Here is a 24,976-nt window from a genome sequence, read left to right as displayed (position 1 = left end):
TTGCAGGAGGACAAACGAGGGGTGTCGATCAGGCTTGGGGATATAAAAGAGAGGCAGATTTGACTGCAGGATTGGCTCAGGGGTGGATTGACTGTAGGAAGGTGCAGGAAGGTATGGGAAGCCTTTGCTTTTTTTCCCTCCCTGCTTCAGACCAGAATGGCACACGGATGTGAGTCCCCTGGGGAAGAGGCATAGAACCGTTGGCCCTCAAACTAGACCATTCCTGAGCTCAGGGTGCTGAGTCTGGCATATTCCTGGAGTTCCCTGGCTGCGGGCCTTACCTTTGCTCTTTACAGCTGTTGCAATTGGAGGAACATTCCCCTTTCAGGTGAAAGGAGGGAATGATGCGTCTCTGATCCTTTAGGTGGAAAGTCTGAGAAATATCAAGAAATAGCTCTAGGAATATCAAGGGGAGATACTATGCTTTAGCAAGTGAGGGATGACCCAGACCCATGCTTTTCCATCTTTCCAGAATCTTCCAGCATGCAGCATTCAAGATAAAAGACAGAAGGGCTGGGTATGGTGGCTCACACCTGTAACTCCAGCCCTCTGGGAGGCCGAGGTGGGTGGATCACCTGAGGTCAGGAGTTTGAGACCAGCCTGGCCAACATGGTGAAACGCTGTCTCTACTAAAAATACAAAAAACTAAGCTGGGCATAGTGGCACATGCCTGTAGTTCCAACTACTCTGGAGGCTGAGGCATGAGAATCGCTTGAACGCGGGAGACGGGGGTTGCAGTGAGCCGAGATGGTGCCACTGCACTCCAGCCTGGGCAACAGAGTGAGACCCTGTCTCAAAAAAAAGAAAAAAAAAAATATGGAATAAAGGTTTCAGAGGCAGTGAGTCTGGATAATCTTCAAAGGGCATTCTCATAGAGCTCGTGAGGGCATCGACTGGGGAGCCAGACCATCTGGGTTTATGTTGAGGCCCCACCACTCACTGACTGTGACTTGCCCTCTCCACCACCATGAGAGGAAGAATTGTGGCACCCACCTTGGGGAGTTACTGTGCAGGCTGAAAACTCTGGAAAGAATACCTGAGACAGAGTGAGGATTCAATTGTGTCATCTATTATTACTGTTGTATGATGTGATTTGAGCAGGGCTAAAATAAGACATGAAGGAGCTCTGGTCCCAGACACCAAGGTATCTTTTTTAGGAAACGTTTCAAAAATAAGTCTTGGCCCAACTCTGCACTTTCTGTCCCAGCTAGGCTCTGCATTTGCCTTTTGAGAAGATTCTTTTTTGCACACACACACACACAGACATGCACAAACACACAGCTGCTATCTGGGTGGTACTTGGTACCGGCTAACACAGGTCCTGACAGTGTTCCAAGAGAAACCTCTTTGCAGCCTCCATAGATCTGCTGATCTTCCTGGAGAGCAGAAGCTGCCGCTGGCCTCAGGGTTTCCACCAAACCTCAGGGTTCCACTCACTTGGAAGGGGCTAGGCAATGTAAAAGATCAAGATTAGTTGTTTGGAAAAACAGAAGGATCCTGGTGCATTGGGGTAATGGTCATTTCTAGGAGGTCTCTAAATGCAGCCAGAGGAGTCTACGTTCTTTAAGTCAGGTGGTCCTTCTGAGCCCGGATTGCATGAGTCAGCACAGGCAGCTGAACTGCTTGATGAGGTAGATTGGGGCCAGAGATTGAAAAACCCTGTCAGCTTGCTATCCTGAGCAGCACTGAGAACTGAGATGGATCTGCTGGTTCCAGAACAAAGAGTGGGAGATGTCCAGCCTTCTGTGTTCAGTAATTATGTTTTTTGCTGAGGGTGGTCAAAGGCTTGTCATAATTCAGTGGAACAGACCCTTAAACAGTTCTTTCAGATGCCAGTTGGTAAATGAATGCAGGTGTGATCTATGGAATTGGGGAAGAGAGGAGACAGGAGAGAGATTTTCTTAAAGCTACATTTACAATTGAAAGAGCTATTAATTATTTTGAGATTGTGGCCTTTTCTGGTGTTTAAGGACTGTTTCTTTTTGAAATGATGGTGATGGTAAATGATGGGATTTTAAAAATATATACTTTCCCACAAAGTAAAATGTCATGAACCTAATTATTGTCTCTATAATGTTTTTATTTTACTTTACTCATACCAGAAAACCAAGACCTAGAAACAATTATCTGCCACTAACATTGAAATTTTAATTTGTATTATATACCAATTAAAGTTCAGGGACAACTTAGGACAATGATGTCCAATAGAAATAGATGTGAGCCATATATTATTTAAAATTTTATAGTAGTCACATTTAAAAAGGTAAAAGAAGTGAAATTAATTTTAGTAATATATTTGATTTATTCCAATGTATCTAGATCCTAACATTTTGACATGTGACCAATGTAAAAAATATAAGTAAAATATTTCACTTTTTTTCATACTAAGTGCTTGAAATCTTGGGCATATTTTACATTTACATATATCTCCATTCAGACCAGACACATTTCCAGTGTTCAGTAACTGCGTGTGGCTCGTGGCTGCCCTACTGGATAATGCATGTCTAGGAGAAGAGGGTGTCTGGGCCATTCTGTTGAAGGCTTCAGTCTTTCCCCTCTTTCTTCATCATTGGCATTGTTCATCATTCTTGGAACTTTGGTAAACAAGGACATCCCAGCCTTTTAAACACAGTTGAGTATTTCCAGCATGACAGACAAAACTTAAGACCTCTCCACAGACACCAGATGCCACCTGATATTCCCCAGGACACCCTTAGCCCAAGGCTTCTTATCGCCAGCCCCCTCCCCGACTCATGGCTCCATACTTCAGCTTCCAGACTCTTCTTCAGTTTGGGCAACTTCTTTGGTCTCTCTTTGCTGTATCACTGACCTTGGCCTTTGCTTAGCTTTTACTGCTCTGGAGCTCCCTGTGAGGGTGTCACCCATAGCTTGGCAAAGGACATTTTCCTCTCCGGCTTTGACCCCATGTAAGCCTAACCTACCTCCCACCTTCACTTATCCCTCCATTCATTCTTCAGACATTTATCGTATGTCTAGTATGTTTAGTCACCATCCTGGGTATTGAGGTTACAACTACAAATAAGTCCTTGCCTTCACTGTAGCAGCAGTCAGTAGAGGAGACAGAAAAGTAATTTCACAGTGCTTGGTAATAAATTACAGCAATGGGGTAAACACAGGGTCCTAGAAAGGCACGTTGGAAAAGCCTTGGGAGATTGAAATGCTTCCCAGGGGAAGTAACTTCCAAGCCAAGATTAGAAGAGGAAAAAATAGCCAGGCCTTGGAAGCGAGGAGAGTGCATTTCAGATATATGGGAGAGAGACAGCACCTGCAAAGTTCCAGAGGTGACAAAGAGCAAGTGAAGTGGAATGCGGCTAGAACTTTGGGAGTGCAGAGGGCAGGAATCAGAAGTGGTGCCAGGCCACTAAGGATGGTGAGCCACGATTAAGAGTCTCAATTTGATTTTGTGAGCAGTTGGGCAGCATTGAAAGATGTTAAAGACGCAGTTCTGGAAAGATCATTCTAGCTGCAGCATGCAGGGTAGATTGAAAAGGGATACAGCCAGAGAGGAAGTTGCTGCAGTAATCTAGAAAAGACAGAATAGAAATGGAGAGAAACAGCCAGATGGAGAGATAAATAAGACAAATGCCCAAGACTACATTTGATTACATTGGGTCTAGGGCAGAAAGAGGCAGGATTAGAGAATATCTCTTGGTTTTGGCACATAGTGCATAGTGAGCTGTGGAACTCAGGAGGGTCAGCAGGCTTGGCTGAGGTGTGGGAAGCAGAGGGATGACAAGGTCATCTCATGGGGTCAAGAGAAGATGCTCATCAGGGTTAGGGTTAGAGGTTAAAGGAGGTAGACACTGGGAACTCTTTGAAAGCTGCCCACCAGAGCACCCAACCAAGTTCCTAAGCAGTTCACTTCTCTGTTCTGACCCACTTATTCCCTTCCTAGACCACTGGAATTAATAACACGTTCAGCAATTCAAAGGTGGCGATATAATGGAATAGCAAATCTCACTGTTATGTTAAGTGTCTTTTCTGAAACACAGGATTTCTGTAACTAAAATGAGGGTGGCTATTGAGGCAAGAAGTAAGAGCAGTATATGTTTATGTGAATGAACAAATTAATCTGCATGTGAAATCCTGGCAAAATTGACATGAAATAAAAATTTCATGCCTTACAGTGTGTCAGTGTTGCCCATGAAATGTGATTAAAAGGAATTTTTGATTTTACAGTTGTCATACTTTTTATACTGCTTGCATTTTTCTCTTCTAAAGAGTTCAGTTTGAACCAAGGGGCCAGCCACAGATTCGGCATTTTATATTTTTCCTCATAGCTGAGAGCAGGCTTCCTTACATAGATCTGAGCTGGGGAGGTGTTAGATGTTCTCAGATCTAAAAATGAAATCTGTGATTCTAAAAGCCAGTAGCAAGATCACTGCCCTGAGTCCTGAGAGAACTGACATTCTGGAAAGGTCATTGGCCAAGAGCTTTTCTCCTGTCATTCTTTCGTCCTCACACACATTGGCTCTGCGTTGGGGCTGGTGGTGAGGAAAGGAAGGGATGAACCATTGTCTATGAAGCCATCTGTGCTAGCACTGGTGATGGAATGACAGAGAGATGTGGGGGAGGGAAAGATGTGCCCACGCCACCTGCAACTGGGATCCATAGATTGTCACCTCCCTGGGGACAGAGAGCTCTCTCCCAAGAAGTTGGTCCCATTCCCACTTTATGTCTTATGCTTGTGTCTCTCTTCGCCTTTCTGGCCCTGGAAATTAGGGAAATGGAACATGATGAAAATGACCCATTCATTTTCTCTGTCTGGGTCTGACCTCTGCAATGTGTGCTGAAGTGCAGGACTTGGGAGGAAATCCTCATTTCTAGTTAGATCAAGATAGCTTTTTGTTTAGTAATAGATGTGCATGAACCACCTCACCCAGGGCCTTGGTGAGGTCACATCTTCACCCACCTAGTCAGACTGCAGTGGAAGCCCCTGTCTAGGATGTGCCTGTGGCAGCCCAGCCAGCGGTTTCACATCTTCCTGTTACCGAGGAGCAGCAGCCAGTCCCTCCCTCCTGGACAGGTCGCTGCACCTGCTGGTTTCCAGAGCTCAGTAGAAACTGCCTCTTCAGGTGGTCATTCAAGAGTGGGCATGTGAGTATATACAGTGTACAAGGCCACAGAATAGACCTGGGTCACAGCTGGAACAGTCCTGGTACAGAGGTATTACAACATGTGACAAGGACACTGGAGTCCAGCAGGCCTGGTTCAAATTCCCTTCACTAGTTGGAGTGAGTTCCTTAGCCTTTCTGTGCCTCAGTTTCCTCATTAGTGAATCTGTAAACCAGTAGCAGCCTCATAGAGTTACTGGGAGCAGTAAATATGTGAGGTGCTCTGTATGGTGCCTGTTGGGAAGGGTTCAATGAGCAGTAGTTTAACAGCTTTCCAGGAGGTGGATACTGTCAGCACTGTAAACTGGGAACTCCAAGCAGCGAAGGTTCAGTCCCAGTGTGTCTCACGCCAGGCCTGTTTGATTTCTGTTTCATTGTGCTGTGTAGTTGCCTGACCTTTTCCCATTCTCTAGCTGTCTTCAGACTCCCATCTGGGATGCCAGAGCCCACCTTTAAGATTCGGAGCTGTTGTCAATTCCAGAGAAGCCAGAGCAGCTTCTCTTTGGCACCGACATTTCAGTAATAATAATTATGCTCTCCACTCTGCTTCAGAGTTAGTGGATCTGCCTCTCCATCACTCCCTCCTGGTTTCATGCTGGAGAATAAAATCCTGAATGTTTCTAATTTATGACCAAGTCTTTTCTCCCATCAAGGCAGCATGCCACAGGAGGAAGATCATGTGTCTGGGTGTCCCAGGGCCTGGGTCCTGGCCCTGGCAGGCAAGCCACGGAAGCACTGGGAGCCCTGACTGTTCACTGATGAAGCGGGCGTGATGATGATCATCGTCATGCTCTCCGTTATAGGCTGCTGCCAGGATGTAACGAGCTTGTGGGATAAAATAAAAGGCATCGCACGCATCATGACATGACTGTGATGACTGACAGCAACCATCACTGAGCATGTTTCTGACATGCCAACTTGTCACATATTCAGGTGCAGGGTGGAGGGTGTTGTGGGGTGAACAGGAGGCAGTGACTGTGCAGAGGCAAGAGGGGCCACTCTTCCCTAGACCCTGGGATTAACATCTCAGAGCACCTCCCTGGAAGCATTTTTGGACAGTAAGTGGCACTGAATGCTCCAGAGGTTGGCAGTCCAGGAAGCCCTTGGAGCCCCAGTTTAAGCTGGGGGAAATAGAGAGTCTTCGCTGAGTCATTCATTAAAAATAGAAGAGAAAGAAACGGCATGTCAGCGATCAGCTCAGAGAAGCATGCCTTCATCATGTGCTGCTGTGGCCATCAGGTCTAGAGACCCCGGGAGTCTGTTTCCCCAGGAGGTGAAGCTGAGACCAGAGTCTCCTCCTGGCTCATGGAGACGCTACGGTGTCCCCCACCCCACCCCCAATCTTTCCTGCTCACTGGCTCTTCTTCCAGTAAAACACCGCGTCTTTAATAAATTATCAACATACTTTCTCGTCTGTCTGCCGGCGCCAGAGCTCGGTGTTGGCAGGGTTTTCCATTCCCTCATGCCCCTAATAGATCTCACTGTTTGATTAATCTTTTAGATCTCTCCCACAGAAACCCTGTTCTCTGGGCCAACTCTCCTCACCATGTCCGGCTTTCCGGATTTTTTTCTCGGACCCTCAACCTTGTTGCTGCCCATCCCCATGCTCATCCCTTGGTCCTTGGACCACAGATGACTCATGTGTAGGGCTCCAAGGCAGATGCCTTTAGCCCCGGCGAGTTCACAGGGAGACTGTAGGGACGAGCACCAGATTAGGAGTCATAAGACGTGGATTTCCTCACCCCAGTTACTCATCAGGTGTGCCACCTTGATTCTGAGCCTTAGTTTGGCTCATCTGTGGAGTGGCGCGGTTGTGAGGGTCACCTGAGGCAAGGGGAGTCCAGGCTCCTGAGCTGTGAGCAGGGGCAGGAGGGGGGTCCTGTGAAGCTTTTCGAGCCTGTGAGGTATGGGATGGCACCGCACTACCTGCTACCCCTGGGCTTGTGCGTGCTGGAGGAGCTCGTAGGGTATAGCTCTGTTCTTTACTCTGCAGGGACACAGGCTCAGGGTCTCAGAGACCAGGAGGACAATGGCTCAGGCTCCAACCCACGCCTGCTGTGTCAGTAAGGTGAACCCAGTTTAGGAGGTTAAGCTGTGTCATCTCCATGGTCCTTTCCTTTTCTAAACCATGAGCTTGTGATTCTAGTCAATGAACTGAACCTGGCAGGCAGGCCGGCTCAGCCACTCTCTGGGTGTGATGATAGCAATTCTAGCTACCATTTCCTCAGCACCCTTTAAACACCAGGTGCTCACATGCATCATCTGCAGTCTTCACAACAAAAATGTGTACTTATCCTCATTTTACAGGGAACAATCTTGAAGCTCAGAGAGGGTAAATGACGTGTCCAAGGGCACACAGCCAGTTCTCGACATGTCCAGACTCAAATCCAGGCATCAGAGCCCAGGTTCTTTTCACTCACGTTGACACTGCATTCTTTGATCTCTCCTCCTCCTCTTGCCTCTTAGTGCCCCTTACCTGCTTGAGGGACATGACGGAACCCCTCACCAAAGATGCCTTTCCAGCCCCTGTGAGATCTGACTCCACCCAGCAGGCAGAGCCGTCTGCAGATTTGGGCTGATGCTAAAAATAATAATAGTTACTATTTGTCAAGCATCTGTAATCACCTAACATAGTAATAGTCTAAGAGAAAAAATCTTCCAGAATTGTTATCTCCATTTTCCAGATGCAGAAATTGAGGCTTGGGAAAGTAACATCGGACGCCCATTGACAATTGAGCTTCAGTTACAAAATGGCATTTGTGACATTCCATTCAAATTAACCATGTACATTGAATGTCAGAAGCTGATCAGAGCTTCTGACAGCTGATGCTGTGAGAGCGTTTAGCAGGAGAGCCTTGGGCCCGTTCTGTGTTACAGAGGAGCAGATGGAAAGCTGGAGAGGTGGGTGATTGGCTCACGGTCCCACAGCTGGCCAGTGGTATCCTGATCCCCCAACCCAGGATTCTGGGAACTGCCTCACATGGTCTGCAGGTCTAGATCTGTGCCCATAACTGGGATTCTGTGCCCCATTTCTGTCTGTCCCTCCCTACTTCACCCCCATGAGATCCAGCACCTCCTCCTCCATGAAGCCATCTTTGCCACCCCAGGCAGAGTTATGCCTCTGCATAGCTGTGTGTGTGCATGCATCTGTGTCACTGTGGTCAATATACCTGCCTCCTCAGCTGGTCCTCCAAGGCAGGACAAATGGCCCCTGTCCCCAAAAGCTCTCTAAGGAGATAACTCTCAGTACCACCCTCCCTTCCCAACTTGCCCCTGAGTAACTTGCACCGCAAAAGCTGGGGTGTGGGGTCCCCCTGCCTCCCAGCATGTGGAAGAGGAAGCATCCCCAAGGCAGTGCCTTCGTCCTAACCCCATGAGGGGTTTCAGAGCATCTTCCCCCATGGCAGGGACCACAGCAGCCTGGAGCAGCTTCAGGCCTGGCCATTGGACACACCCTGTCCTGATGGTGGCAGCCTACTGAGTCGCTCTGCTTGGGCTCTTTTTCCTCCACTGTCAGCAGACCAGGAGGCTCTGCTGAGCTCTGTGACTTGTTGTCTTCTGTTAGAGAGACATGACCTCCTCCCTGACATCTGCCTTGTTCCTCTTGGGGGCTGACCATGCTGGCTCCCTTCCCTCTGCCTGGGCCTCTCCAAGCCCCTCCATGCTCTCACAGACCTGCCACCTGCCAACTAAGACTCCCTCCGGGTCTCCCTCAACCCTGCTTCCACCTCAGCCACCTACGAGCAATGCCCTCCCTCTCCTCCACTCCTAAGTGAGTCAGGTCTGTGTCCAAAGATAAGCAAGGCCAAGGTCTCTTCTCACTGGGAGCTGTTTCAACGCATTCTCCTTCCCTTTTTGTACTGGTTATCTAATGTACAACAAATCACTCCTGATTAAACTTTGTGGTGTAAAACAAGAATCATTGATTATCTTCACAGTCTGTGGGTCAGGAATTCAGAGCATCTTGACTGGGTGGTTCTGGCTTGGAGTCTCATTGAACTGCAGTTGGAAGTCTGCTGTAGCCACTGTTATCTGAAGGCTTGATTGGAGCTGCAGACCCACTTCCAAGGTGGCTCATTCATATGACTGGCAAGTTGGTGCCAGCCTTCAGCAGGTGGCCACAGTTCCTCTCCACCTGGACATCTCTCCATAGACAGGGCGCTCGAGTGTCCCCACAGCATGGCAGCTGGCTTCCCTCCAAGTGGCCAAGGCGGAGCCTGCAATGTTTTTGTGATTTAACCTTGGGAGTCACACACTGTCACTTCTACCATATTCTACGGGTCATATGAGCTGCCCTGCTTCAGTGAGGCAGGGGCTACTCAAGGACATAAAACCAAGTTGGTGAAGATCAGTGGCAGCCATCCAGCAGGCTGGCTGTCACACCTTAGAAAGCTGGAAAAGGCTGTCTTCAGCTGACCTAGGAACGCAATTCCTGACTTACTTTCTCCCTTTCTCCATCAAGGGACAACTGGTGTACTTAAATCCTGTTCTAGTGATGTAAAGATGGACAAGGCCATGGGCCTTCTCTGGAGGAACTCACAGTCAAATTGAGGAGAGTCTCATCACAAGAACTGCTAGAAAAGAGTTATGTACAGAATGATGGCAACACAAAGGACAGGTCCTTACCTATTTGGGGGAGTATGGAACACCTTCACAGCAGAGGGGACATTTGCTCTGGGTCTTGAAGGTTGAGTAAGAGTCCTCAGGTAGAGGAAGGAAAAAGGACATTGCTCCATGCAGAGGTAATAGCATGAGCCATGGCGGAGAGTCACGGCAGCATACAAGACTGTGATTTTGAAGGGTCTAGAAGGCTGTGATAGGGAGTTTGGACTTCATACATCAGGAACTGCTGGAGGGATTCAAACCAGAGGAAGCTCTGGCAGAGCTATGTGGTGGACAGGACATGACTGGCAGGGGCAGAGGCTGAAGACAGAAAGTCGGGTCAGGAAGCTGCTGCAGTGCCCCTCTGAGAAAAAAGGACTATCTGAGAGACCCTGGGCATGAGAGGAGGGGTGAATTCAGGAGGTGGGGCAGAAAGGACATGGTGAGAAATTGTCTCTGGCAGAGAGGACAGGCTTGAAGGACAAGACTTACCTTTTCCACCATCTCTGCCCCTGGGGCCTTCCTTCCCTAACTTTTGGCTCCTCCCGGATGACCCACACCCAGCCCATGCTTGAGTCCTGAACAGAGCTACCTGGCTTTTTCTAAATAAGTTCTCTGGACCAACACCATGAGCCTTCAGTGTATGCCCCTGTAGAAAACACTGATCAGAGTTATCTGAGAGGCCAACATGACATCAGGACCATTAGCCTAGGACTAAGTATCTTAAATGTTTTAGGCCACAGACTTTCTTGAGACTAGTGAAAACTATGAACTCTCTTTCCAGGAAAAAAAATGCACATTTGTACACACAGTTTGCAAATGATTTCAGAGGCTCACAGTCCCTCGAAGTCTATCCCTGGGTCTCTGAACCCTACATTAAAAGCCCCAGGTCCAGGAAAAAAATAGAAAATGAAAAAAGCAAATATTTGACTCCCTCAAGTCTGTTATTTACTTCCTCTTTTAATATCCCCCAGCCCCCTGCAATAATGGAACATCCCCCGAAATAGCAAGAAACAGGAGGAAGCATTTACCCAGTGATAGCCCCTGGTGCCACCAGCCTCACTTGGCGGGTTTATTTTCATTATTATAGTAATTTTCAAGCTGCAGGCTACAATTTTCACTTGCAGCGAGGTATTAAATTGAAATTACCCCAGATGTAATTGTCATAGGAAATAATCCTGGATACATGGAAGTGAATGCCTTTTCAAGATGGGGTTTTATCACTCATACCAGGGTTTGGGGCTCTGCCTCTTTTACATGCCAGATTTCGGTGTGTGTTGCAGGGGCCAGGCATCAGCACAACATGGTAGCCTGAAGCTGTTAACCCAGAACACAGTGAAGCGTCTGCCGACTGGAATCTACCCACTGGCCAGTGGCATGGGCAGATGGGCTGAAAGGGCACAGAGTGGGGAGCAGAACCCAAGACTTGGGGTTGTGTTCATGCAGCTACCAGGAGCCACCGTACGCTAGCTCAGGCATGCAAGAAACACCACACTTATTTTCCGTATTATCAACTCAGTTTGTCTCCAAGCCCAGGTTCCCCCAAGGTGAAAGAAAATTCAGATTTAGTTATTCTTGGAGCTCCCCAGCCCCTCTTAGGGCCCGATGAAGCCATGAGGTCTTACCTAGTGTTTGCAGCTGGGGAAGCCCCTCTAGATATCAAGCATCTGGCATAGGGGTGCCCACCCAGATGCCTTCGGTTCTAGCCCTGCAGATATGCTTTGTCCCTGAAGGTCTCACTTGTCCTGTGCCTTTCCTTCCCTAGATGCACACTGCTGGTGTATTGCACGGACCTTCCACCCACTAGCATCATCATCACCTTCCACAATGAGGCCCGCTCCACGCTGCTCAGGACCATCCGCAGGTGAGGCATCCTTGCTGGTCTGTTGGCCAGCTCCGGGCCAGCAACTGGTGACCATGTGTCTACTCCCCAGGTGCCCAGCCCTGTCCTAGGAACACCAGACACATCTAACTACATGCCAGGCACTATTGTATATGTCACATGTGTCCACTCAGTCACTCCTCACATGCCTGTAAGGGAGGTTATTATGTCATTTTATAGAAAGACAGAGGCCTGTGGTGTCAGGTAACGTGCAGAAGGTCAAAGAGAGTAAGTGGAAGAAGCAACCTCAGAGCCCTCGGCCTCCCCACTCTGCCGGGCTGCCTCTAGAGCATGGGCTCTGACTTCCACAAATGAGGAACTGGCTGAGGCCCCGAGAGGCTGAGTGCACACCCCAGCCCCAGCATCAGGCTGGGGTCAGCACCCAGCACCCTGACTCTCTGCCCTCCCACACACTTGCCAGGGGCCATGCAAATCAGAACGGCCTGCAGCAATCACTAAGGCTTGCCTTCCTGACCATCTACCTGCAGTTCCATCCCTGTTACCCTCCGGCTTCAGTCCACTTATCCTCTGGGTCGTGTTCTTGCTCTAATAGGTATATCCTGCTACAAATGGCCTCTGGCCTGTGTGGGTTTTTGATGTGCCCAAGTCCCGGTGCCATTTCCTAGCAGAACTCCCATCGGAACGTAGACCTGCACCCAGAAGACTTACCCAGGAATTCCTCCCCCAGATTCTCCAAAGACTCTAGCTGTTTCACCCTCCTTCCCCCATGCCCACCCTCCCCTCCGGAAGTCATCTGTCCTCCTCTCCCTCCCTCAGGCCACCAGCAGCATCTGCCTCTCAGATGGCAATGACAGCAGCCGCCCTCACTCCAGGTCCTGTGCACACATATTCTGTGCACCTCAGCTGCAGAGGTGAGGAGGCCACTGCCATGCCCACTTCACAGCTGAGGAAACTGACATTGGAGATACTAAATCAAGGTCCCGTGTCACCTAGCCAATGATAGTGAGGCAGGATTCCAGGCCTTGCACTCTGATCTCAGAGTCCTCCTTCTTGGCAGCCTGAGTAGGGAGAGGCTAGTCCCAGTGGTGGCATTCAGCATCCTTCGGGGCCAGGATTGCCACAGCCACGTCCCACAGCTGAACAAGAACCCGCAGTACCTCCATGTCCCCATGACACACGGCTCATTAGACCCTTCCTGTCCTGCTGAGCAGCACATCAGCTGGTGCCGATGCCACAAAGAAGGAAATATGATGAAACATGGGTCAGAGAGCGCACCAAACAGCAAAATCTCTTACTGTTTCCATCATGCAGGCCACACTTTTCCTGTCTCTCCCACCCCTGCATGGCTGTGGGCAGTGGGAAGTTCTAGGTGATTGGGAAGTAAGTCCTGCAGTAGGGTCACCCTGAGGGAAGGCACCACATCTTCAGCTCCATCTGTCACGAATGATGAATGTCCATGTACACGATGAATGTCCATGTACACGGTCACCAAATCCCTTAGAGACATAGGGAGGGACCTGCCCACACACACAGTTTTTAGCCCAGTGCTTCCACCCATCCAAGGGGACAGCCCTGTCTGCTGTTAAGACATCCTTGGCAATGACAGGCTGGCTTCTTCCTCCAGCCACGTGCCCATCCTGGCTTCTGCAGTCACCCCAAGAGCCACCTGATTCAAACTTGATTTCCCAACAAGGCAACAGCTCTTGACAAGAAAATGTGCCAAGTCACTGTCAAGTGTTACCGGGAGTCTCGGGGTAGATTAACAATAACAAAGTGCCTGGCTGGTTAAGTGTGGGGACTACAGGGATGGAGGAGGCCCAATTCTCCTGGGTCTCCTGTGGTGAGGGGAGGAGCATCTGAGGCATCCAGGCTAAGAGGACACACGGGGAAGTGGAGGTGGCTGGTTCTGAAGTGCCAGACCACAGCGCCGCCGCTGCGATCTGCTGGGGTACCAGGGCGGGTTCATGGAGCAGGCCAACTGCAACCTCTGCCTTCCCCACCGCTATGGTGGCTGCTCCACTGGTCATGACTGGGCATGCCTGCCAGATGTTTCCATGAGAACAGCGTTAGCATCTGAGAGAGGCCCCTCGCTTTCCAGGCCGGCCTCTCCCTGCCCATCCTGCAAGAAGCTCTCTGATGCCAGGCACCTCCATCCCCTGACACAGTAACATACATGCAACCAATCAGGGGCTTCCTCTGGGCCCTTCTCTGCATATCACTACTGCAGTACTTGCTGCATTTTTCCAGCATGTAACCTTCAGTAAGCTCCTTTAGGGCAAGGGCTTATCTTATCCATCTCTTAACCTCCCAGTGGCTCAGTTTCCTAACCAAGGAAATGAGAATACTAATCGTACTTAGTGCATAGGGTTGATAGGGTTGCTACGGGTTAATTCAGCTAAAGGACTGAGAACTGTGCCTGGCATGGAGTAAGTGATTGATCAAAGAGAAGAGGCTATGGGATACTTAAAAGGGTGCCACACTTGGAGTCAGAAGACCTGGAGTCAAATCCAAACCCTACCACTGCCTAGCCGTGTGACCCTGGGGCATGTTATTAACTACATCTGCAAAAAATGATGATAAAAATATCTTTCATGTTTCTAGTTCTATCACATTTCCCACAATAAACTTTCCTCTTGGGAATGTCTCAGACATTTGGGGGCATTACAGTGTATGTAATATGGGGGCTTCTAGGCCCCCCAGGCCTCCCTAACAGTGTTTATGTCCTCGAGGATACATTAGCTGCTGTGCTCAGACTCTAAGACATGTTTCTCCTCTTCCTGCCACTCCTCCACCTCTATATGGTATTAATGATACTTAATAATAATAAGATTACTATGTTAAATATATCCTGAGCTTTGTGGCCTGCAGAACACCTTCCTTCTCTCACTCCAGTTGGAGCCTTATCCTGAGCCTATGGGGCAGGTGGTGCATGTAGTGAGAGCAGAGGCCTCAGGCCTCAGGTTTCCTGGCTTTCCTGGAGGTACAGCCCAGCTCCTCTGTATGCCCACCTGATGGAGGGCTGCCCCGAGGCCCTGGAACCCTGCACTCTGGGAGGGTGCTCGGGGCCCATCAGCCCCGTACTTTTCAGAAGACACCCATGACGTGCCAGATGACTTAGCTGAGAAAGCCCATTTCCTGCCTCCTAGGAACTTCAGATGGCAGCCAGCCTCGAGCTCAGACCCAAGCGTGACACACGCAGACAGCAAAACGGGGACCTGAGAGTCATGTGTGGACAACCAGGAGCTTATATCAAAAGCAGGCAGGGCAGAAATGAATATTAGGGGTGGAGGCAGGAAAGATTACTTCTAGAAACTTCCATGCCTTAAGATTCTATACCTCCCTTTCACTCCCTATCCTGTTGCACAAATGGATCACTAGCCACTGAGAGGGGCCTGACTGAAGGGCATGTCCTGTCTCAGAGGTCTTCAATAAAGGGATCTTCTCTAAGGTACCTTTCATTGTTAACTTTTTGGAATTCTGGATAGGCTTTGTTGTCAGGCTCTTTGCAACCCCCTACCCGGACCCTCTGGCTCCCTAAGCTCTTGAGTTAGCTGGGGACTAGATAGGCTCACGTGGGGCACTCAGAGCCAGGTGGAGGCTCAATGGGGTACACAGATGATGGGGTGGAGTAGAGAAGCATGACCTTGATGCATTAGGGGACATTCTCACTTAGAGAGAAAACAAGCCCTGAAGAGTGGTTTATGTTGACTCCTGCTGCAGTGAGTCCTCATGTTTATGGGAGACCCAGCGCGGTCCCCTTCCTCTTGGGGCATCCTTCACCGCCACCCCTCCCATCGGGGCTCCGAGGCATGTGTTGAGTCTTCTCACTGTTGCTTTTTTATAATATCCTGGATCTAGGGAAGCCATTTCTCAGACTAAGGTATTTAAGATTTTGGACTCTGGGGCCAGATTTTCATGGCTCTGCCCCTAACAGCTGTGTGACCATAAGTAAGCAAGTTAGTCTTTCTGCCTCAGTTTCCTTTTCTGCAAAACAGAGACTGCTAATAATTACCTGACATTATTGTGGAGAAGTTCAGATAGGGAAAGGACTTGGAGCAGTGCCTGGCATATAGTGAGCCTGAGCGGTGACAACAGGTGTACATTGTGAGCCTCCAGCCCTGGCAGACAGCCAAGTTCTAATGCAGTGGCTCTCAAACTTGAGCAGGCATCAGAAGCTCCTGGAGGGCTTACTAAAACACAGTTTCTTGGGCCCCATCTATAGAAAGTCTAACCCAGGCCGGGCGCGGGGGCTCTCATCTGTAATCCCAACACTTTGGGAGGCCGAGGCGCGCAGATCACCTGACACCAGGAGGTCAAGACCAGCCTGGCCAACATGGTGAAACCCCGTCTCTACTAAAAAAATACAAAACATTAGCTGGGCGTGGTGGCAGGTACCTGTAATCCAAGCTACTCAGGAGGCTGAGGCAGGAGAATCACTTGAACCTGGGAGGCAGAGATTGCAGTGAGCCGAGATTGTGCCATGCACTCCAGTCTTGGCAACAACAGTGAAACTTCATTTCAAAAAAACAAAAAAGTCTAACCCAGTAAGCCTAGAGTGGGGCCCAAGAATTTGCATTTCTAACAAGTATCTAGGTGACGGTGATACTGCTGGCTCCAGGATCCCACTTGGGAAAGTTATGCATATTGCTATTATTAGTTTCAATATTATTAATATCAATACCCCCATTCAGAGAGCAGCTGCTGTGTGCCAGGCATGGTGAGCTCTTTTCACACAGCTGAGGAAATTATAGTGCTGAAGGTTCAGTACTTACTGAAGCTCTCCCTGCTAGTGAATGGTGGATACAAAGAAACAGTACTTGAACCCAAGTTAGTCGCACTCCAGAATGACTAAACTCAACTGTCAGCCGGGCTTGGGTCTTCATTCTACTGGTATTTATGGAGCGTTTGATAAAACCTGCCTGCATAGAGCACCATGGAGTTCACAAAGCAATTTCAAATACATTTCCTCATTTCACACGCACAAAAGCCTGTGAAGTAGGTCAAGTATTAATATCGCCTGCTTTTACAAGGAAAATGTAATTACAGGAGGAAATGAAGGCTGGGAGTGAACCAGCATCTATCTGGTTCAGGATTGCACAGTTAGTGGGTGGTACAGCCCACCTAGCCTCTGAGCCCACACTGCCCACGCTGCCCTGCAGCCTCTGGGGGCTCCTTGAGGGCCCATAGTTAGGGCGCAGCAGGTGTAGAAGCCGCCTGTGTACCTGCCCTCTGGCAGAGAGATGAGCTGCATGTAGAAGACTGTTCTAGAACAATTCCAGGCAGAGTGAGGAGAGCACTTATTCCCATGCTGAGGCAGAGTAAGGAAGGGTGTGGGGAAGGCAGCTGGAGTGGGAGTGAGGCTGAGAAGAGCTATCCTGTGCTGGGCCTGGGCGAAAGAATGAATTTGCTTTGCTGTAGAGGCAGTGGTGAGAGCAAGTGGGGAAGACCTGAGCAACAATTCCCTCCCTGGGTGGAGGGAATGAGAATGGGTGTGCACGAGGGAGGGCCCTGGAGGACCACCTAGGCCAGGCCAGGTCCCTTGGACTGGACTTGACCTTCTCCTCTGACCACCCGGAGCACATGCCTACCTCAGGCCCTCCCAGCCGCAGGCCATGTTTAAGGGGACTCCACCATCGCTCCAACTGTTCTGATTAGAGAAGCAAAAACAAGCCAGGTGTTACCAGGAAATGGTCTAATTAGCACTCACTGCTGACTATTTCTTTTTTTTTTTTTTTCTTTTCTGTTTTAAACCCTGGACATCTTTTATTCACTAATCATCTCTCAGTTCAACCAGTGCAGAGCCGCACGCGATTTACCTTTTGATGTTCTCAGAAGAGAACTCTTGAATTTCAAAGAGCTGGCAGGGATTTAGCAGAATCGAATGCAGAATCTACAGCCGTAATCAAACCTCATTAGGGGTTATTCTTCCAGCAAGTTTTCCGCCGTCTCCTGCCTCCCTCCCTGATTAGAGGGCTGGTTGTTGTTTGTATGTGTTTTCTTTGGGACGATCATGGTGAACAGTCCCCTTCCATCATCCTCTGGTAGAGGCTGCAGTCTTTCTTTCCCCTCCCTGACCCCGAGCTCCCGAAGACAGAGACAGTGGGCTCAGGACTTTGTGTTGGGGTTCCTCTCTCCACCTGATACTAGTTGCCATGGTGAGAACCAAGGCTTCATAAATATGGGAGCTCCAGGCTAAGTTCTCTTCCGGAAGAGTCTGCATCCTGCATAGAAGGGGTGGTGCACTCCAATCAGGGCTCAGAAGGGCCCTCCTGGGAGGAGGGCTGCACACAGCGCCTCCACCTGCATCCATTCTGAAGCCCCTCTCCAACATACATGGGGCTCTGGGAATCCCGTGGTGGCTGGTGTGGCCCACGCATGTTTCTGAGAAGTCACGTGATTTGGGGTGTTCAGGAGAAACAGGATCCAGTCATCTCAGTCAGACCTAAGACCCAGAGTTAACCTTGCCCCTGGGTAGAGATCCACAGCACAGGAGGGGTAAGTGAGTCAGTTAGATTCAAAAATCATAATAATGCACCAAATTAAGTGATAATGAACAATTGCAACCATTTGTTATCACTAAGTGCCAAATATCATGCTAAATGCTTTTTATATACTTTTTCCTTTAATTTGCTCAACTGCACTGTGAAATAAGTACTCTCCTATTATTATCCCTGTTTTCTAGATGGGATCCTTTGCTGCACAGAGCAGTAAAGTAACTTGCCCAAGATTACACAGCTTGCAGTAAGTAGCTGCTTCACCACAAGCTTCTGGAGGGTAGAATCATCATATGCCCAGTGCTGAGCACATAGTAGGTGTTCAGTAAATATCCCTCAAGGGAATAGTTATGGACCAAGGCGCTGTGCTGGACTCTGGCAATAAAGAGAGCAATGGGTCAAGGGTCTTACCCTGGGATATTTCCCTCCAGAGGGGACCACAGGCAGGCGAGGTACAAAACCAAACTTCAGGGCTGGGAAGTGAGAAAAGCCATAGGATCAGATACAAACTGCTAGGAGATCCCAGAGGAGGAAACAATTAATTCTCACTAAGTGGCTTGGAAAGCTGTTAGGGAGGAAGTGACATTCAAACTGGTCCTTGTGGGCAGCACAGGGGCATTTCAAGCAGCGGCAGCAGCAGCAGGAGAGAGGCTCTCAGTTATGAATGAGCAGGACAGCTTCAGACAGTGTCACTGGGCATGGGAGGTGGGAAAAGGTGGGCCAGCTTCCGATGGCAAAGGCCTTAGGAACGTGCTGAGGATTTGGGATGTCCTCATCCCAAATGAGGAGCCCCTGGGGGGTTGTCAGTTTATTTATTTGCATTGGTGAGGAGAATCACACAATCAAAGCTCCATGTCAGAAAGTTCACTCTGGAGACCACGAGCAAGATGGCCTGGGAGAGGCTGGAGCAAGTTGAGGCTATAAACCAGACAGAATAGGTTGAATCAGGGTAGAGGTATAAGAAGTGAAAGTGATTTGAGTGACATTTTCCAGTCAAACCAGCCAGTCTTTACTGATTTGCTATGGGGTTTCAGGGAGTAGGAGGGTTGCCGAGGTTAACCCTGGGCTTCTGTCTGGGTGGCTTTGCGGGTGGTGGAGGTATTCATTAAGATGGTGAAGGCAGCATTACATTCCTGCTGGCTCACAGATAAGCAATATGACTGGACAAGCCCTTTGGTGCTCTGATTTTTCATTCCTCAAATGCAATGGTGTTTATTTAAAACTCAGATTAATAACATATATTTTGCCACTAGAAGTCACAATGATTTTTTTCTCTTTCCATCTTGCAGTGTATTAAACCGCACCCCTATGCATCTGATCCGGGAAATCATATTAGTGGATGACTTCAGCAATGACCGTAAGTCTTGTCGCTCACTTGCTCTTTAAACACCAACGTCTGTTCCCAGCCACTCTGTAACAGGCAGAGGTGAGTCCACTGGTTTTCTGGGAATGCGGAAAAGCCCGGGTTTGTAATAGGTATGGAAGTCTTTGAGTGTCCATGGCTAGGCTCAGAAGGAGAGAAGCTTTATATCCAAAAAACAGTTTCTTGGGTTCTCTGCAATCATCTGCAGTCTGAGCTAAGGCCCTCTTCCTATCACTCCCTGGGAGGTCTGGGTGGGCCCTATCTTTGCGACTGCCCCCCCCGCCCCCCGCCGCTGCCGTGGGACATCCTGTCACCTGGCCATGACACAGTGAGGGCTGCCTTCCAACCTTTTGGCACACTTGCTCATCACCATTGCCTACCTTGTGTCCTCCAGTTATCCTATCAAAGAACCTGGGTCCCATTCAAATTCACAGCAAATCCACTTTCCCCAAGAAAAACATGGGTGTCTTTCCAGACACTGTGCATTGAATTTGAAAGGTACAATAATAGTCGAAGCATTGTCAGAATTAATGTACTGGTAGTGCCAACACCTCCCATGAAAGCCATCCTCCCAGGAGCCTGGGTACAGTTCTGTGCAGTCAGTCATAACCAAGCAGAACACCCTCTTCCTGGTGATGAACTGAGGGAAACGGAATGACCACTGTGGACAGCTCCGAGTCCGAGCAGAGTGGAGCCCACCCACACCAGCTGTGAGGCTGGAAGATGGGCATGGGGAGCCACCCCCACACTGGGGTCTGCTGTATGAAGGCTGGAAACCCACACCCATTGGTGCAGCCTCGGAACCTCTGGAGGTGATGCGGAAGTGGGCTGTACATGAGGCCCAGAGCAATGAGATCAAGATTCTGAGTTCTGGAACTTGAGGATCTGCTCTCCCTTCCCTAATGAGGAAGAGCTTGGAGGTGGGCAGACACTGGCCCTGCCGAGGGGTAGCCTGGCACTAAGGCAAGAGAAGAGAGTGCTGCTGGATTCACTTGCAAGCAGAATACAGCATGGACTCTGGAGCCAGACTGCCTAGGTTCAAATCCTAGACCTGTAAATCACTCACTAGCTATGTGCCTTAGGCAAATAATCAACCTCCTGTGCGTCAGTTTCCTTGTTATAAAACAGAGATAATCATAGTATATATGGTTTATGTAAGGAAAAAAAATATGTTAACACGTTTGAAGTGTTTAGAACAGTACCTAGCCCAGAAGCCTGTTGTAAGTCTTTTCTTTAAAGTTCAGAGCCAAGCAGGGAGGCCAAGGTCAAAAACTAATAAAGCAAAACCAAGATATGGAGTTCAGAGCCAGGGAGCTGGTGAACCAAAGGAGTGAGGAGCAGCAGGCAAGCCAAGGAGTGACAGGGACAGATGCCTCGGATGGGGTTTCCTATATGGTGGAGAGGTGAACCAGCTCTGTGTAATGGGAGGCATGCTGAGTGGGACCCTTCCCAAAGCAGGTCTGTGAGCTGAAAGGAAAGTCTAAACTCTCCTCTAGTCTTGGCCTTCCAGCAGTTTTTACCAGACCTACTAAAGTGACCAGGACTCTAATCTTTTGCTTTGAATGGCCTGTAAGAAAAGAAAAATGGGGACGGGCGCAGTGGCTTGTGCCTGTAATTCCAGCACTTTGGGAGGCCAAGGCGGGAGGATCATCTGACGTCAGGAGTTCAGAACCAACCTGGTTAACATGGTGAAACCTTGTCTTTACTAAAAATACATAAATTAGCCAGGCATGGTGGTGGTGCATGCCTGTGGTCCCAGCTACTCGGGAGGCTGAGGCAGGAGAATCACTTGAACCCAGGAGGTAGAAGTTGCCGTGAGCCAAGATCGTGCCACTGAACTCCAACCTGGGTGACAGAGTGAGACTCCGTCTGAAAAAAAAAAAGAGAAATGAGATTGTTTGTATTAATAACAAGGATAAATGCTTGAGGGGATGGATACCCCATTCTCCATGATGTGATTATTACACATTCCATGCCTGGGTCAAAACATTTCCTGTGCCCCATAAATGTATATACGTACCATGTGCCCATAAGAATTAAAGATTAAAAAATTAAATTAAAAATTGTTTAAAGAGAAAAATAGCTAAAAAGAAAAGAGAAATGTCCCCAGGTGACTAGGCCAGGATTTTCCACCTGGAACATTTTCAAGCAAGTATACAGGTGCCACTGTGTACTGACCTGTTCCAAAGTGGCCCAGTTGAGGCCTCTTTGCCCTAGGCTGGCCGCCTTGTATGACAGCAGTGATTTGTCAGCCCCTCACAGCCTGGAAACACCCTGGAGTCAGGACTGCGCTCTGCAATTAGGGGACAGTGGGCAGGGCTGCATCACCTACCCTTCAGGTTCACCTGCAATGCACACAGTTGTAACATGTAGGTCCATCCCCAGACTCTCAATTGGCTTAACCTTTTGTCTTTGCAGCTGATGACTGCAAACAGCTCATCAAGTTGCCCAAGGTGAAATGCTTGCGCAATAATGAACGACAAGGTAGGTCTGAGCTGCTGTGCGGGAGCCTCCAGGGTCAGTCAGTGTGCGGGGGTCGAAGGTGTGATGGTGTGTGTGTGTGTTGGGGTGTCAGTGGGGAATGCTGGGTGGCTTCTCCCTAGTCTTGCTGGACAATGGAGTGACAGTGACACCCACTTCGTCATTTGTTCCTGACTGCAGGTCTGGTCCGGTCCCGGATTCGGGGCGCTGACATTGCCCAGGGCACCACTCTGACTTTCCTTGACAGCCACTGTGAGGTGAACAGGGACTGGCTCCAGCCTCTGTTGCACAGGGTCAAAGAGGTGAGTGAGGCTGAGGAGCAGGGCCAGGCCTCATGCCCCAGCTTTCTCCAGGCTCTCTCTCAAGCTCATTACTTCACATATGCACCCCCAGTTCTGGGAGGTGGGCAGAACAGATCGCAGTCCTGATTTTATGGATGAAGGAACTAAGGTAGAGCAGCCTGTGTGAGGTCACACGGCATCAGTGGTGGAGCAAGGACCGGGATGTGTTATGACTGGGACTGTCACCCAGAGCAGGCTTGCACTTGGGACAGCTGGGACATAACGTATGCAGTTTCTTGGGCAGGAATGAACTGCCCAGAACTGGTTCTACCGGAGAGCAGAAGGTTCCAGAATGGGAACCCTTATGGGCGTCTTTTATAGAAAGGAGGCAGCAAACCTAACCAGGGTTCATCCCCTAATTCCTGGGGCCTCTGTCTTACTTCTACCCTCACCCAAAGGCTACACCAAGCAGGCAGGCTAGATGCTAAGAGACCTGAATTCCTTGCCCCTGTTTGCCCTTAAATTACTCTACAATTTGGATGCTTCATTCCTCCAGTGTCTCAATTACTCCCCAAAAAGTGAAAGGAAATTTAATTTTTCTTATTATTTTATATTCCCTGAAGTCTATCCACTTCCCTACTGACTACAGAATGTGTGGCAATTGCAGATGGCAGTATCAATTCAATGACTAGCATTTGTACTGTACGTTCCTCTTCCTGAGTTATTGACTCCTATAGCCATTATGTGAAGGAGGAGGTCAGGTATTTTGAATATACCCACTTCACTGAAGAGGAAACAGGGCAATTACATCACTAGGTCTGATGTTTTCTGCTTGGTACCACCAGCACCAGATCCCTGGCATTGCCTCAACAGCATCTTCCCTGTGCTGTGGTTATTTCCTGCTCATTCTTCATGGTAGCTCCTAAATTCCTACCTGCATAATGACAGTGTTAAGAGGACTGAAGAATAAGCTATGTCGTCTGCTCAGAAGAAAACAAGGAAATCCTTCCCAACATTGTTCATTCCAAAGAGAGAACCTCAGTGGGTTTTACAAAGTTCTGTCACATGGGCCTAGATGTTAAGGCCTATCAGTAACCATTTTTTCTGAGATTGGGATGGCTCGTCGTCCACTTAGTGTTGTTTAGAAAAATCTCCTCTCCAGAATCACTTGAACCCAGGAGGCAGAGGTTGCAGTGAGCTGAGATTGCACCATTGCACTCCAGCCTGGGCGACAAGAGTGAAAGTCGGTCTCAAAAACAAAAAAGAGGAAAAAGAAAAGTCTCCTCTCCTACTCTTTTTTGATATCTCCTAGGCAAAGAGGTCTCGATTGGGAAATGTTGCCATGAACAGATACCCGTTGAAGGGCCTCTCCTGGCACTGAAGTCCCTTCCAAATGCACCCCTCCCTCCGTGCTCTCTTCTGCAGCCCCTTGTCCCTGGACATGCCCTGACATTCCCATTGCTCCAGCTCTGTCCAAGCCCTTCCTGTTCCTGGATGCCTTTCCCCTCCTCTCCACAAACCCCCTTGCTCTGTGGGGCCTTGTCCGTGGCTCCCTTCCTCTAGGCAGTCTTTTCTGACTTCGTGGCCAGCTAGGATCATTCCTGGCAGTCATTGCTCCCTTGACCCACCATTTCCTCTTCTAGGTTAGTCCTTTGCCTCCCCTAATAGCTTACAAATCCAATGCGGGCACCAATGCCTCCTTGTGGCCACGCTGCCTGTCATAGAGTAGGTGCTCAGTGTTCGGAAATGATAATAAAAAACCAGATGCCATGGGGAGGTGTTATGGTTGGAAGAGGAGAAAATCAAGCTTGCTTCCTACCCATAAATGAATCAACAGACATTTCCTGAGCACCTGTTTTGAGCAGAGTCCCAAGGGTTGGAATGGGCTGTGTAAAGGAATCCATACCCTGCTTAGTAAGGCCCGCTGGATTCCTTGTGCACTGGTACCACACTGGTTCACAAATGACCTCCAGTAAAGGGAAGCACAGTTTACGTAACTGCAAGTAGAAGCAACCACAAAAACTCTAGAAAGAAGGAAATTAGGCCAGTGCGGTGGCTCATGACTGTAATCCCAGCACTTTGGGAGGCCGAGGCGGGCAGATCACAAGGTCAGAAGATCGAGACCATCCTGGCCAACGTGGCGAAACCCCGTCTCTACTGAAAATATAAAAAGTTAGCTGGGTGTGGTGGTGCGCACCTATAGTCCCAGCTACTTGGGAGGCTGAGGCAGGAGAATCGCTTGAACCAGGGGGGCAGAGGTTGCAGTGAGTCGAGATCATGCCACTTCACTCCAGCTTGGGTGACAGAGCAAGACTCCGTCTGAAAAAAAAAAAAAAAGGGAAGGAATTCATTTGTGAGGAAGAAATACGGAAGACATTTGCGCACCTCCTGTTTATGGAAGTAGAGGAACTCTACTCCCCAGCAGGAACCTTTACCTCCCCAAAAAAGTCTTTCTGCCTGTGAGTTGTTGACACTACCCTAGGGTCAGCTATGTCATCCTGCTGCCCTTCATGCCTGGAGTTAAAAGGAAACTGCAGTATGGTAAACAAAAACTAAAGGTTAAGGTTGCAGAATCAGAACTAAGTCTAGGAGTGCTTAGCTGGGAAGAAACTGGTGGGAGGTGGAGATAGTGTCTCTGTTTACAGGGGATTTTACACAGAAGAGACAAGGTATTCCTTACCTAAACTAAGGTCATATTTTTAAAGTGGATTTCAAACTCAGGGACTGTGGTATAATGGAAAACTCCTTGGCAGAGGATGGAGGAGGCTGCGACCTCT

At 49.0% G+C, this 24,976-nt stretch overlaps 1 protein-coding gene across 2 annotated transcripts in view; it reads left to right on the top strand.

Moving 5' to 3' along the window:
* GALNT14 (polypeptide N-acetylgalactosaminyltransferase 14) overlaps window positions 1-24,976 on the top strand; it is a 236,785-nt gene that overhangs the window by 169,884 nt on the left and 41,925 nt on the right. For both annotated transcript variants that reach the window (XM_010360099.2, XM_030921778.1), the window contains exons 3-6: window positions 11,503-11,601; window positions 19,364-19,431; window positions 21,856-21,921; window positions 22,099-22,220. In XM_010360099.2, the coding sequence (XP_010358401.1) occupies window positions 11,503-11,601; window positions 19,364-19,431; window positions 21,856-21,921; window positions 22,099-22,220 (355 nt within the window). The remainder of the gene's footprint in view (window positions 1-11,502; window positions 11,602-19,363; window positions 19,432-21,855; window positions 21,922-22,098; window positions 22,221-24,976) is intronic.

Source organism: Rhinopithecus roxellana, chromosome 17 (assembly GCF_007565055.1).
Source record: "Rhinopithecus roxellana isolate Shanxi Qingling chromosome 17, ASM756505v1, whole genome shotgun sequence".
Classification (NCBI taxonomy): Eukaryota; Metazoa; Chordata; class Mammalia; order Primates; family Cercopithecidae; genus Rhinopithecus; species Rhinopithecus roxellana.
Note: the sequence above shows the minus strand (reverse complement) of the source record. Positions and strands in the feature narration are given on the sequence as shown.